The sequence below is a fragment of the Labeo rohita genome, chromosome 16 (genome assembly GCF_022985175.1).
Source record: "Labeo rohita strain BAU-BD-2019 chromosome 16, IGBB_LRoh.1.0, whole genome shotgun sequence".
Lineage (NCBI taxonomy): Eukaryota > Metazoa > Chordata > Actinopteri > Cypriniformes > Cyprinidae > Labeo > Labeo rohita.
In genome coordinates this window covers 8,152,223-8,164,922 of record NC_066884.1, presented here as the reverse complement: position 1 = coordinate 8,164,922, position 12,700 = coordinate 8,152,223, and the positions used below count along the sequence as shown (strand labels likewise).

The window sequence follows — 12,700 nt, the reverse complement described above, 5'->3', positions numbered from 1 at the left end:
GCAGAATCTGCAAAATGTTAATTATTTTACCAAAATAACAGGGCTCATACAAAATGCATGTCACTTTTTATTTGGTACTGACCTGAATAAGATATTTCACATAAAAGATGTTTACATAGTCCACAAGAGAAAATAATAGTTGAATTTATAAAAAATGACCCTGTTCAAAAGTTTACATACACTTGATTCTTAATACTGTGTTGTTACCTGAACGATGCACAGCTGTTTTTTTTTTTTTGTTTGTTTATTGATAGTTGTTCATGAATCCCGTGTTTGTCCTAAACAGTTAAACTGCCCATTGTTCTTTAGAAAAATCCTTGGGGTCCCAACAATTATTTGTTTGTTCAGCATTTTTGTGTATTTGAACCCTTTCCAACAATGACTTTATGATTTTGAGATCCATCTTTTCACACTGAGGACAGCTGAGGGACTCTATTAACTATTACAAAAGAAGTGTAAACTTTTACCCCAAGAAACATGAAACAAATTTTTAGATTTCCTGAAACCCAGCTGTGTTTGGCCATGCAAAGCTCATTGCCAGGGTGTTGCTAAGGCGTACTGATTGTTTTCGGCACAAATACGTGGTATTCTGGTTCTAAAAATGGCTCGGTTTCTACAATGTAAATGTATGGAATTTTTTTGCACCATTTATTGTAAATCCGATCGAAAAGTAATAGCACACCTCTTCTCAACAAGTATTGACGTTCAAAATTGCGGCGATGTGAGCTAGACAGGACAGGAAATCACTTAAAATGTGCAAATTACGAAACCAACGAGGAACAATACATTTCAAGGTTGCTGGCAGGCAGAGCTTTCTTTCTCTGTGTTTGACGGTGTGCCTTCTGTCAAATAACTTTCCAACTGAGCTGTCAACAGACCCAGAGGTGGAAACAACAGAAGCATGTCATTGCAAACAATAATTTTTCAAGGTGAACTTGCCATTTGTCAGATAATGGTTTCAGGGGGTGGGCTTGTGTAATTTGCACATTAAATAATTCATTTTTGTTCTGTTTTATTAATGTAAACTCCTGTTTAGCTGCAGGCTTCTTTGTTTTAAACTGCGCTGGCATTGTTAGTTGAATTTACTGTCTGTTTATTAATGGATAGAAGTTATTAAAGTATTTAACCACATTACATGCAACAAATCACATCTTATTTATTTATCACACTCAAAGAGATAATCACATAAAAATACATTATGATTCATTAAGCGGTTGTCGGAAATATGAGAGGTTTTTCTTGGAATCATTGTTGAGTTATATACTACACACAAATTCACATTCACTATAAGCACCTAAAGCTGAAAACAGTGTGGATAACGTAACAATGCAATATAAAATTGCATTCACTTATGTCTCACAAGTACCGCATGTAAAAGGCAAAAAGGCACACCTGTGCATTTCTGTGATAAAACATTATTGCAAATTGAAGCTGCGTGACACATTAAGAGAAATGCTTTGCGAAGCATCTGTGTGTGAAACAAATGGCTCTCAAGCACCCATTAAAGGTCTGGTTCTCTGAGTAATAGTATACTTTGAATTTTTTGCCCTTTGAAAGTCAATGGCAATGCAGATGGTCACAAACATTTCCAATCTGCTGCTTGGCTCAAATGCAAAATATGAGTTGTAAATTTGCCATTGAAGCCACTTCAGTGTAATGGTGTAAAAATGTTTTTCAGTGCAGCCTGATCCAATGGAGCTTCATTTCAGCCTGGTCAAAATACCTGAAAACTACCATCTTCTTTCAGAGAAATGGAGGAAGCGGGTGAAAATATACTATTTCAAAAATCTGAGTCTTCCCCTGGCCATTTTTTGATAGGTGCTGAGTTGATGTGAATGAAGGTCAGAGTAACCTTTCCTAATGCAAGAGTGATTCAGGCAAACAGAAGTTCTGGGTAAGATACCAGTAGCAATTGACAATTTCCCAGCCCAAGAAGCCAAACTCTGATGAAACTGAGTGATGAAAATATATTTATATTCCTCATCCAAGTTCAATTTCACCACAGACAAACATAAAAAATAGATTTAATTCACACGCCACATGGGCACAGTCAAGTTCTACAATCATTTGGCTGCAACTGATTGATAATACTAGTAAAGTTAATTATTTGGGGATTCATTTTTACTGAAATAAAAAAAGAAATATTACAATTTAGGGATGTTTAAGAAAGTGTCAAGCCTATGGAGTTCAAAACACTTACTTCAAGATACTTTCAGTCTTATTACCTTTCACAGTTTTACTTCTCAAGTTAGTGCATCTATTTTTAGATACTTGGATTTTACTGGAAAACAAAACATATGATAAATCAAATTATATTAATGATGATTTATCAAATATACTGCATTACCAAACAATTGGATGTACACAACGAGTCAAATGCTTTTTAATGTTTTTTAAAAGAAGTCTCTTCTGCTCATCAAGTCTAGATTTATTTGATCCAAAGTACAGCAAAAACAGTAAAATTTTGAAATATTTTTACTATTTAAAATAACTGATTTCTGTTTGAATATATTTTAGGGTGTAATTTATTCATGTGATTTTAACGCTGATATTTTAGCATCATTACTTAAGTCACATGACCCTTCAGAAATCTTTCTAATATTCTGATTTGCAACTCAAAAACATTTAGTATTAGTATTATTATGTTGAAAACAGCTGATTTGAGTAGGATTTTTCAGGTTTCTTAGTTTAGAAGAACAGCATTTATCTGAAATAGAAATCTTTTGTAAAATTGTAAATGTCCTTATCATCACTTTTGACCAATTTAAAGCATCCCTGCAAAATAAAAGTATTAATTTCTATCATTTTTTTGTTACAAAAGCTTTTTATTTCAGATAAATGCTGATCTTTGAATGTTTCTATTCATCAAAGAATCCTGAAAAAATATACTCAGCTGTTTTAAATATTGATATTGACAACAATAATAATAAAAATGTTTCTTGAACAGCAAATAAGCATATTATAATGATTTCTGAAGGATCATGTGACATTAAACACTGGAGTAATGATCCTGAAAAAATGTAGCTTTGATCACAGGAATAAATTACATTTTAAAATGTTATCTTACTGTTCAAACACTTTTGACTGATAGTGTACTCTTGATTTCCATTTCCATGCTAGTGTATTTTTCAGATATTTCCCAGGGATCAGAAAATGCATATCACAAAACCTTAAATGTTCAATAAAAGCAGACAAAATGAAGTTAGTGTAAGTCATGTTTTCCCAGTGAGACCCTCAGCTGCAGTCCGCCCACTAAATATAACATCATTGACAGAGACACCATCGTAGGAAGCTCCCGCCAGTGTAAGGGGCAGATTGTGGTTGCTGATGTATTGCCTCATCTTTTCTGAAAATAATAAAATGGCACACACAACTGTCCCTCATTTACATGGCTCGGGGAAAGGATAGTGGAATGAGTATGGGTGATTAATAAACTCACCAAGTCGTTTCCAGTGTCCTAAATGATACTGCGGAATGCAGTTCTGAAAAGAGAATCACACAGATAGAATGATTTAATAACAGGAATGACTGAGCAGAGAAAAACACAAAGGAAATGACATTCATTATTCCAAAAAAATCTTTCAGATATGAGATTCCAGATAAAGCAGCAGCCTGAATATCTCTTCTCTCTCTGAGAGTGTATAAGGGTAATTAACTGTTCAAAAGACAATGAGACAATGTAGCATGAAAAAAAAATGTAAGAGTATGAGTGTGTGGGCGCACTAAGGTGGAAATTTCTTCTTGCTCTATGACCATATAATTAAGAATAAGTCAGTCAGAAATGAAGTAGAGCAGCTAGTTGCTCCTGTCATCTCCGGCCTGAAAGCAAGTGACCCTCCCGGAGCCCTCCTGCCACAGCGGCACTCGCTTCTGTTCTGCTCACTGAACTCCCAACACCACAGAGATGGAGGGCAGGGGCAATGTTTAAAGAAATGGACCATCTGCCTTGATTTATGTCAGAACAGAACCCCAGAGAAATGGCTGAGGTCATCTGGTGGCTGTGAGCTCCATAAAGCTGATGCTATGCATGGCTGACTCAAGCCAGAGCTTGGATAGTAAAGATTTTTTGGCCTTTCTTCATAAATGTGAATGAATGGGGCCATATTATAGAGACTTTAGTAGCAATTTAATTTTTCCTCCCAGATGTCCACCAAAGTTCAATCCAAAACAGTATAATTTAGTGTTACACGATTGCTTTAAACCCTTTCTCTGACCTGGAGAATTACACTGGCTATTTTTGCTGTTAGTGTCTTTAAGACTTAAGGTCACTGCACACTGAGTCCGAAATTTTCGTATGCATCCTGTCCTATTAAAATGCTTGCTACGGATGCAAAACGCAGAAAACTGAACCTGATCCGATCCCTTTTTTTATGACGGACGGAAGTTTCAGACACAGTGTGTAAACTCGATTGACACAATGTGAGGTCATATTTATTTTTTAATGTGCGAAAAGTTTGGCTGGAAATTTCAGGCTCAGTGTACAATGACTTTTACACTTTCAGTCAAATGTTTTTGAACTTAAATTTTTTTTTAATATATTTTTTAAAGAAGTCTCTTCTGTTCACCAAAGCACAATAAAAACTATAAAATGTTGACAAATTTTTACTACTTAAAATTACTCTTTTCTATTTGAATATATTTTAAGATGTAATTTATTCCTGTGATTTCAATGCTTTTTAGCATCATTATTCCAGTCACATGATCCTCCAGAAACATTTATTATTATTATTATTTTTATTATTATTATGTTGAAAACAGCTGAGTAGATTTTTTTTGGTTTCTTTGATGAATAGAAAGTTCAGAAGAACAACATTTATCTGAAGAACATCATTATATATATATATATATATATATATATATGTATATATACATATATGTATGTATATATATGTATATATATATATATATATATATATATATATGTGTATATATATTTCAGATAAATGCTGATCTTTGGATCTTTCTATTAACCAAAGAATCCCGAAAAAATTGACTCACCTGTTTTAAATATTGATTTAAATAATGATTTCTGAAGGATCATGTGGCACTGAAGACTGGAGCAATGATGCTGAAAATATAACTTTGATCACAGGAATAAATTACACTTTAAAATTGGATTCAAATAGAAAGCAGTTATTTAAATAGTAAAAATATTTCAAAATTGTACTGTTTTTGCTGTAGTTTGGATCAAATAAATGCAGGCTTGGTGAGCAGAAGAGACTTCTTTAAAAACAATAAAAATCTTACAGTTCAAAAACTTTTGACTGGTAGTGTACATATATATATGACAGAGGCTTTGCATAGAACAGCCTTCACCTGTGGTAAAATCACTGTAACATACAGCCTCAACGGCTACTTTATTTCAACAAACAGTCTCACCTTCAGTACAGCAACGCAGCTCCATGCAGGTTGAGAGTTTAGGCCCAGGTGAAAGGTCACAGCCTTGGTTGCTCGATCCAACAGCGTCTGCTTCGTCACTGAATCAGGATGACCAAACGTCTGCTCAAACCACGCTCCCCCCATCATCACCTTTATACACACACACCAACAGCTAGAGCACTGAGCTGCAGTAATTACACTAGAAAATAACACCATTCACAGAAATGGCTTCTGCGATGATAACAGCTGGAACCGTCCTCATAACATCCACTCACAGGACTGATTCCCCAGCTGGAGGGAGTTGCATTATGTTATTCAGGTTGCTAACACTGCTCAAAACGTGTTTTAGCTCCTCTAATGGCACTCTGAATCTAGAAGTTTCTGGCCTCTCGACTATATAGATGGGGGAAAAACAACATGTTCTAAGTAAAGGACATCGAACTATTAAATTAATAATGATTTAAGTGGGGGAGAAATAAATAATGCAATAGCAATTTTGTTGTTGTGGGGACCACAGAGTACCAAAGTCTATTTTTATTACCGCATGTAATATGTTCCTGATAGGGGAAGGAGGGAGAAATCATGTCTGAGACTTGCAAATCACTGATGGGGCCACTGGTTTAGAGACGCATCTCTCCAGAGACCTTTGAGAGCATCAGGTTCATTTTCTAAACTGGCAAATATTCACCAATGTGACTTAAAGGTTTTTAAAAGTGTTTCTTTATGTAATTTTACTTAAAAGTGTTATTTTCATTCATATTTTCTAGCCTTGCCTTTTTGTTTAGTGATAGTTGTTAATGAGTCCTGAACAGTTAAACTGCCTGCTGTTCTTCAGAAAAATCCTTCAGGTCCCACAAATTCTTTGGTTTTTCAGCATTTTTGTGTATTTGAACCCTTTCCAACAATGATTGTATGATTTTGAGATCCATCTTTTCACAGTGAGGACAACTGAGGGACTCAAATGCAACTATTACAAAAGGTTTAAGCATCACTGCTGCTTCAGATGGAAACAATGCATTAAGAGGCAGGGGGGGTGAAAACTTTTTAAATGTGAAGATCAGGGTAAATTGAACTTGTTTTGTCTTCTGGAAAACATCTTCTGTAGCTTCTGAAAGGCAGTACTAAATGAAAAAATATGATATTTAGGCAAAATAAAAAAAAAATACACATCTTCATTCTGTTCAAAAGTTTTCACCCCCAGCTTTTAATGCATTGTGCTTCCTTCTGGAGCATCAGTGAGTGTTTGAACCTTCTGTAATAGTTGCATATGAGTCCCTCAGTTATCCTCAGTGTGAAAAGATGGATATCAAAATCATACAATCATTGTTGGAAAGGGTTCAAATACAAAAATGCTGAAAACCAAAGAATCTGTGGGACCTGAAGGACTTTTCTGAAAAACAGCGGGCAGTTTAACTGTTCAGGACAAACAACGGACTCATGAACAACTATCAATAAACAAAAAAACACAGCTGTGGATCATTCAAGTAACAACACAGTATTAAGAATCAAGCGTATGTAAACTTTTGAACGGGGTCACTATATGTAAACATAACTCTGCAAGGGGTATGTAAACTTTTGACCTCAACTGCATGAGAGGTCATGCTCACCGTCAGTCTAGTAGTCGTTCCTCCACTCCGATTGTGTTGTGGAAAGGGAACAGAGTCGTACACCACTCCTAACAAACCTGGATCTTCTGAGGAAGGCACCAAATGTCCAAAGCCCTGAAATATTTAGAGCATGTGCACATATACATACACACTCATTCTTATCAATGCCTACACATACTGTACATAAAGTGCTGTGATGCATGTACAGTTAGGAAAGATTATATTTATGTATTCATGTATTTAAAATTAGAGTAAAGTCTTACAGTAGCAGGAAGGATGAAGCCTTCATATTCCAAATTCACCACAGCAACAGTTATTGTAGCGATGGATCGCAACTGATCAGACAGGGGTTGAGCAGCAGGGGGCAGCACAGAGGCTAATTCTGGTCAAAATACATAGAAATTAATGTAAAAATCTACTTTGTATTAATACGCATGTTGACTGTGTGGAGAGCAGTGTGTGAATCAACAGCGCCACAGCAAAAGTGATCACATTTAACTTCAGTTGTGAGCTCGCAATGTGAACTGAACACAGTAATGTAAACATAAATGCATTTCTATTGGACTGTTCAGCTTGTATCACTAAATAAACTCACTAAATTAGACTTGGATGAAGCAAAAACTGTTAAGTACCAGAATAGGAAACAATAGAGCACATCACTATAAAATGAGTGTATTTACCTGATGCAGGTAGTGTAGAAATCACATGATCAGCTTTCAAAGAGATTCCATCATCTAGTTTGATCTATTTTTAAAAAAAAAAAAAACAAGTTTAAAAACGCTCAGTTTCTTCATCATAATTGATGAGCTCAAAGACATTCAGTCAGCCCATCTTGGTTGAATGTCAAAATATGTTATGCATTTCTGCTGGCCCATCATCTCACCTCCCAGCCTCCGCTGTTCATGTTTAGACTCTTCACTTTGGCATGATGATGAAGCTCCACTCGTTCTCGTCTCTTCAGCGTGTCCTCCAAGGCTTCTGGGAATGCCTGCATGCCTCTTTTAAGAGACCATTGAGTCCAAGACTCTTTCGATGCTCTCTTTGCCAAGTCAGAAGGGGCTACTTTAGGACCACCTCCTTATATAATATGAACAAACAAACATTAATCAGTAACACCACCTATGAAATCTGATCAATTATGCATTGTAAAAGGTATTTTAAAGAAATAGTTCACTCCAAAATAAAAAAAATTTGATAATTTACTCACCCCTATGCTAAGATGTTCATGTCTTTCTGTCTTCAGTCAAAAAGGAATGAAGGTTTTTGAGAAAAACATTCCAGGATTTTTTTCCATATAGTGGACTTCAATGGTGATCAATAGGTTGAAGGTCCAAATTGCAGTTTGCAGAAAAATCCTAGAATGTTTTCATCAAAAACCTTAAATTTTTAAAGACATGAACTTTTTGGATGACATGGGGGTAGTAAATTATTAGCAAATTTTAATTCAGGAGTGGACTAATTCTTTACTGTCTTTATAATAAACACCAAAATCTAAAATGTATTAATGCATTGCATGGTGGCATGGTGGGAAAAAAAGAAAGCAAAAATGGATAATGTGAACAGTAGGTTTACACCTACAGGCCCTTCCGCGCTCTCACCTGAACCCATCAGCATGCCCAGCACGATGGAGCCCCAAGAGCGCTCTGCTTCATAAAGAGGTGGAAAGCAGGAACGCACACTCAACTGTCTGCAGTCTCCAGCAAAAACTCCTCTACACAGGCTGTCTATGGCTATATCTGCCAACTGCAAGGACAGAGATATTTAGGTGGGTTGAATCAGTTTCAGAATCACTCCTGACGCTACACATCTGACACTGATTTGTCACGGCAGTGATACGCCTCATGCCGGACAAGGACAACATGGATCATTTAACAGGTAATTGAGTCTCCATGCTAGTCCTCACCTCAGACCCCAGTCGCCTGGACACAAACGCATGCACAGATTCATCCTCCTCTGTGCCTTTCCTGATCCGTATCTCCTTCAGAACACTCAGAATTATAGGTTTAGAGAAAGGAGGGATAGTGCGGACAACTCCACTAGAGGAAAGGAGAACAAGATAAGAAATATTAATGACTTCAAATAGGTAACTGCACGCAGAGTGGAGTTTCTTCTCACCCAAGTCCTGATGGCATCTTGTGCAGCTGTCCCTTCACATACAGGAAGCGGTTCTTAGATGCCACATGATCCTTTGGAACAGGCAGGACTTCAGACTCAAGACCCAACTCAGAGACCTGTACAAGAAACAGACATTCTTCATAAATATGAGCATTAATCTTTAAAAGCCTGAGGAAAGGTGAACTTTAAATACAGCCTCATGCTTCCTTCAGGTAAGTCGGAGAAAATAATGCATATGCAAGAACATTCAAATAATATTAGGAATAAACATGCTGAATGATATATAGCAATGGTATAGCGTTGTGTCTTTAAGTACTACATTTCAGGTCAGTTAGATTTTTTAAAGAAATAATTTTATTTAGCAAGGACACATAAATTGGCCCAATGTGACAGTAAAAACATTTATAGCATTACAAAAGATTATTGTTTCAAATGAATACTGTTCTTTTGAATCTCCTATTGATAAGCAGCACAACTGTTTTTTAAAATTTGTTTTAACATGTTTCTTGCGCAGGAGCATATTAGAATTATTTCTTAAATAATGGCTCCTGACAATTCAGCTTTTCAGCCATCACAGGAATATGTGACATTTTAAAATATATTCCAATAGAAAAAAGTTTAAATTGTAATAATATTTACAGCACTTCCTACAAAGGAAAAAATCCTAAGGAAAAAAATAAAAGAAAACCCTGTGCCCCTTGATCATCTAAAAGCCTCTATAAGCCATCTATAAGCTTTCCATTGATGTATGGTTTGTTTGGATTGGACAATATTTGGCTGAGATACAACGATCTGGAAATCTGGAATCTGACAGTGCCAAAAAAATCTAAATATTGAGAAAATTGTCTTTAAAGTTGTCCAAATTAAACTCTTAGCAATGCATATTACTAATCAAAAACAAAGTTTTGATATATTGATGGTAGGAAATTTACAAAATATCTTCATGGAACATGATCTTTACTTAATAACCTAATAATTTTTTGCCATCCAAGAAAAATCTATAATTTTAACCCATACAATATATTTTTGGCTATTGCTACAAATATACCCATGCTACTTAAGACTAGATTTGTGGTCCAGGGTCAGATATTGTTGGGTTTTACTATAAACTGTGATATTCTTCATAAGTTCATGAAGTCTCTTAGGACGAAAGTATCTGCTAAATGACTAAAAATGTATGATAGCCCTCTTGTGGCCATGCCAAGAAACCAATGCCAAGAATAACAATGGCCAAAACTATCATCATCTCAAACTAGTTGATATTAATAGACTAACTCAATTCTTGCATGACTGAAAGTTAATGTTAATATTAAATTAAAATTTACTTCTGAAAATAATACCTGCTTATATTATTATTATTGTAAATAAACTGAACATATTGCTGTTGCAGAGAGTTGCAATAATTTTTTTAGGTACAACTCTTTTTCGTTAAGTTGTTGGTAACTGATTTTCCAAACCAATTATAATATCTGGAATTACATGCAAGTGACCATATGAATTGAATTTCTTAAATTCACATAGATTTCACCATGACCATGCACATTAATTCACACATGCATACCATATTCAAAGTGTTCTGGCCGACGGCACCTGCAGGTCGCACCCCTCGTGGTCCCTGTTCAAACACGGCCCCGTCATCCCTCCGTATGGAGCTCAACCAACCCCCCGCATCTCCCAGATCTCTCCAGCAGCACGATCTACATCAGCAGAGGTGGAGTGTTAAAATAAATTTGCTTTTATTTTGACTTTAAATATGTGCTGACCTTCATGATTAATGTAGCAATGAAAGCAGATATACTGAAATCTAAAATTCATATTAAAAACTGACAACAGCCTTAGCAGAAATGACCTTCGTTGCTACATTAATGATTACAAGCAGTCTACATCCAGAGGCTTCAAAGCAGCTATGAACCATGAGAAATGTAGCAGGGGAAATTTATTTGCTTTTTAAGAAAGTTTGTGGCTGTGGTGGCAAAAGAACTGTTTTCAATTTTAGATCCCAAAGTTATTCTTATGTACAAATTAAAATATGAAAATGAAGTTAAGAAGTTGACTGAATGTTACAGTAAAGACATTTATGTTATAAAATATTATAACAATATTAGAATGATTTCTGACACTGAAGACTAGAGTAATAGCTGCTGAAAACTCAGTTTTACCATCACAATAATAAATTCCACTTTAAAATACATCAGCATAGAAAATTTTTTATTTTTTTCATTTGTAATAATATTTTACAATATTACTGTTTGGTGTATTTTTGATCAAATTAACACAGCCTTATAGTAAGCATATGAGACAGTTTATATGCAGATTTTTTGGTAAAATATTAGTGGATACTGTACCTTGGAAACATTAGGACTCTTGCTCAGATGATGACAGGCCGACAAACCCCCAATCCCCCCACCAAGCACTGCTACGACCTTCTGCATTCAGCTCCGAACACTTCCACACCTGCAACAAGACTGACCAAAGTCTAAAACGACAAAGATCGATCAGCAAGATCACAAGTAATTAATATAACAAGAATTCTCATTCTAAAAATACCACCATGCATACCTTTCCTAATCCGAGAAAGAAAATAAACACTAAAATTAAGCCACATTCAGCCACTTGGTCACAATGGATACTGAATGCATTTGTGACAGTTAACTAGACTTTAAAGATAAAGATTGGGAAAGGTTTTCAACATGGGTATGGGGCCCAAAACTGAAGTCTGATGGGAGGGTGGTGGCCCCTGATAAGGTAACACTGCTGTCATTTATCATTCAACAAAAGAGGAAAAAAAAAGAGTCCTCCAATACAAGCTGCCCATTATCTGTTAACTGGTCAGAGTTAAATTTAAATCTTAAAATATGAACACATATTTAATACGCAGAGTGACAAAAATACATACATAGAGTCAAGTATAACAGTACTGTATATTTTACATGGTGGTAACATCACAGTCTCATTATCAAACACCACACACGACAATACATCCTGAAAACAACACGTATTCCTTGTACCTACTCAGAAAGAAGCGACATATTAAAAATTTATAACAATGTTCGCAGACTTTGCTGACAAGCAGTATGAACAAGAAGACAAAATATGTAAACGTTTGGCTAAAACGCAGAACGGCCACTAACTAATATACTAAATATAAACTACATTCATAAAAATGAGTAAAACGATTAGTCACCTGCATATAATTGTGTAATTTGGATAGTTTCTGTTAGTTCTGTTCTTTAGTTACACAAGAGTCTTGTGTAGTAGTGAAGACTGAAGCGACAAGCGAAGGATTGTTTCAAAATAAAAGTCCCATTCCGTTTCTGCACTACTCAGCGTGTAATGGAATACTCAACCACTAGATGACACAACAGACCATTCCATTTTCCTAGCAAAATAAATAACGGTTGTCTGGCTTTTTACTAAATCGTTGGCTTTTTCAGTCCAAATGACTGGCATAGATGTGTTACATGCATTTTTATGTCTAAACACAAAGTGCATGCTTTATGCATACTGTACATTTGTCAGTCTCATATAGATTTTGAAGTCTTGTCTGTTTTGGAGTTTGAACACATCTTTGCTGCTTTTTACTTACTGTTATTCTTATC

The 12,700-nt window shown here is 35.5% G+C and overlaps 1 protein-coding gene across 1 annotated transcript; it reads right to left on the bottom strand.

The window, feature by feature from the left end:
* Positions 1-225: 225 nt before the first annotated feature.
* ppox (protoporphyrinogen oxidase) lies at positions 226-12,388 on the bottom strand. Its single transcript, XM_051130530.1, is given in 14 exon segments — positions 226-3,346; positions 3,440-3,482; positions 5,380-5,529; positions 6,987-7,100; positions 7,250-7,368; positions 7,667-7,730; positions 7,870-8,063; positions 8,585-8,729; positions 8,890-9,022; positions 9,102-9,217; positions 10,663-10,767; positions 10,769-10,798; positions 11,447-11,577; positions 12,286-12,388. Coding segments are annotated over 13 exon segments (1,434 nt in total). The 5' UTR covers positions 11,534-11,577; positions 12,286-12,388; the 3' UTR covers positions 226-3,212.
* Positions 12,389-12,700: the final 312 nt, after the last annotated feature.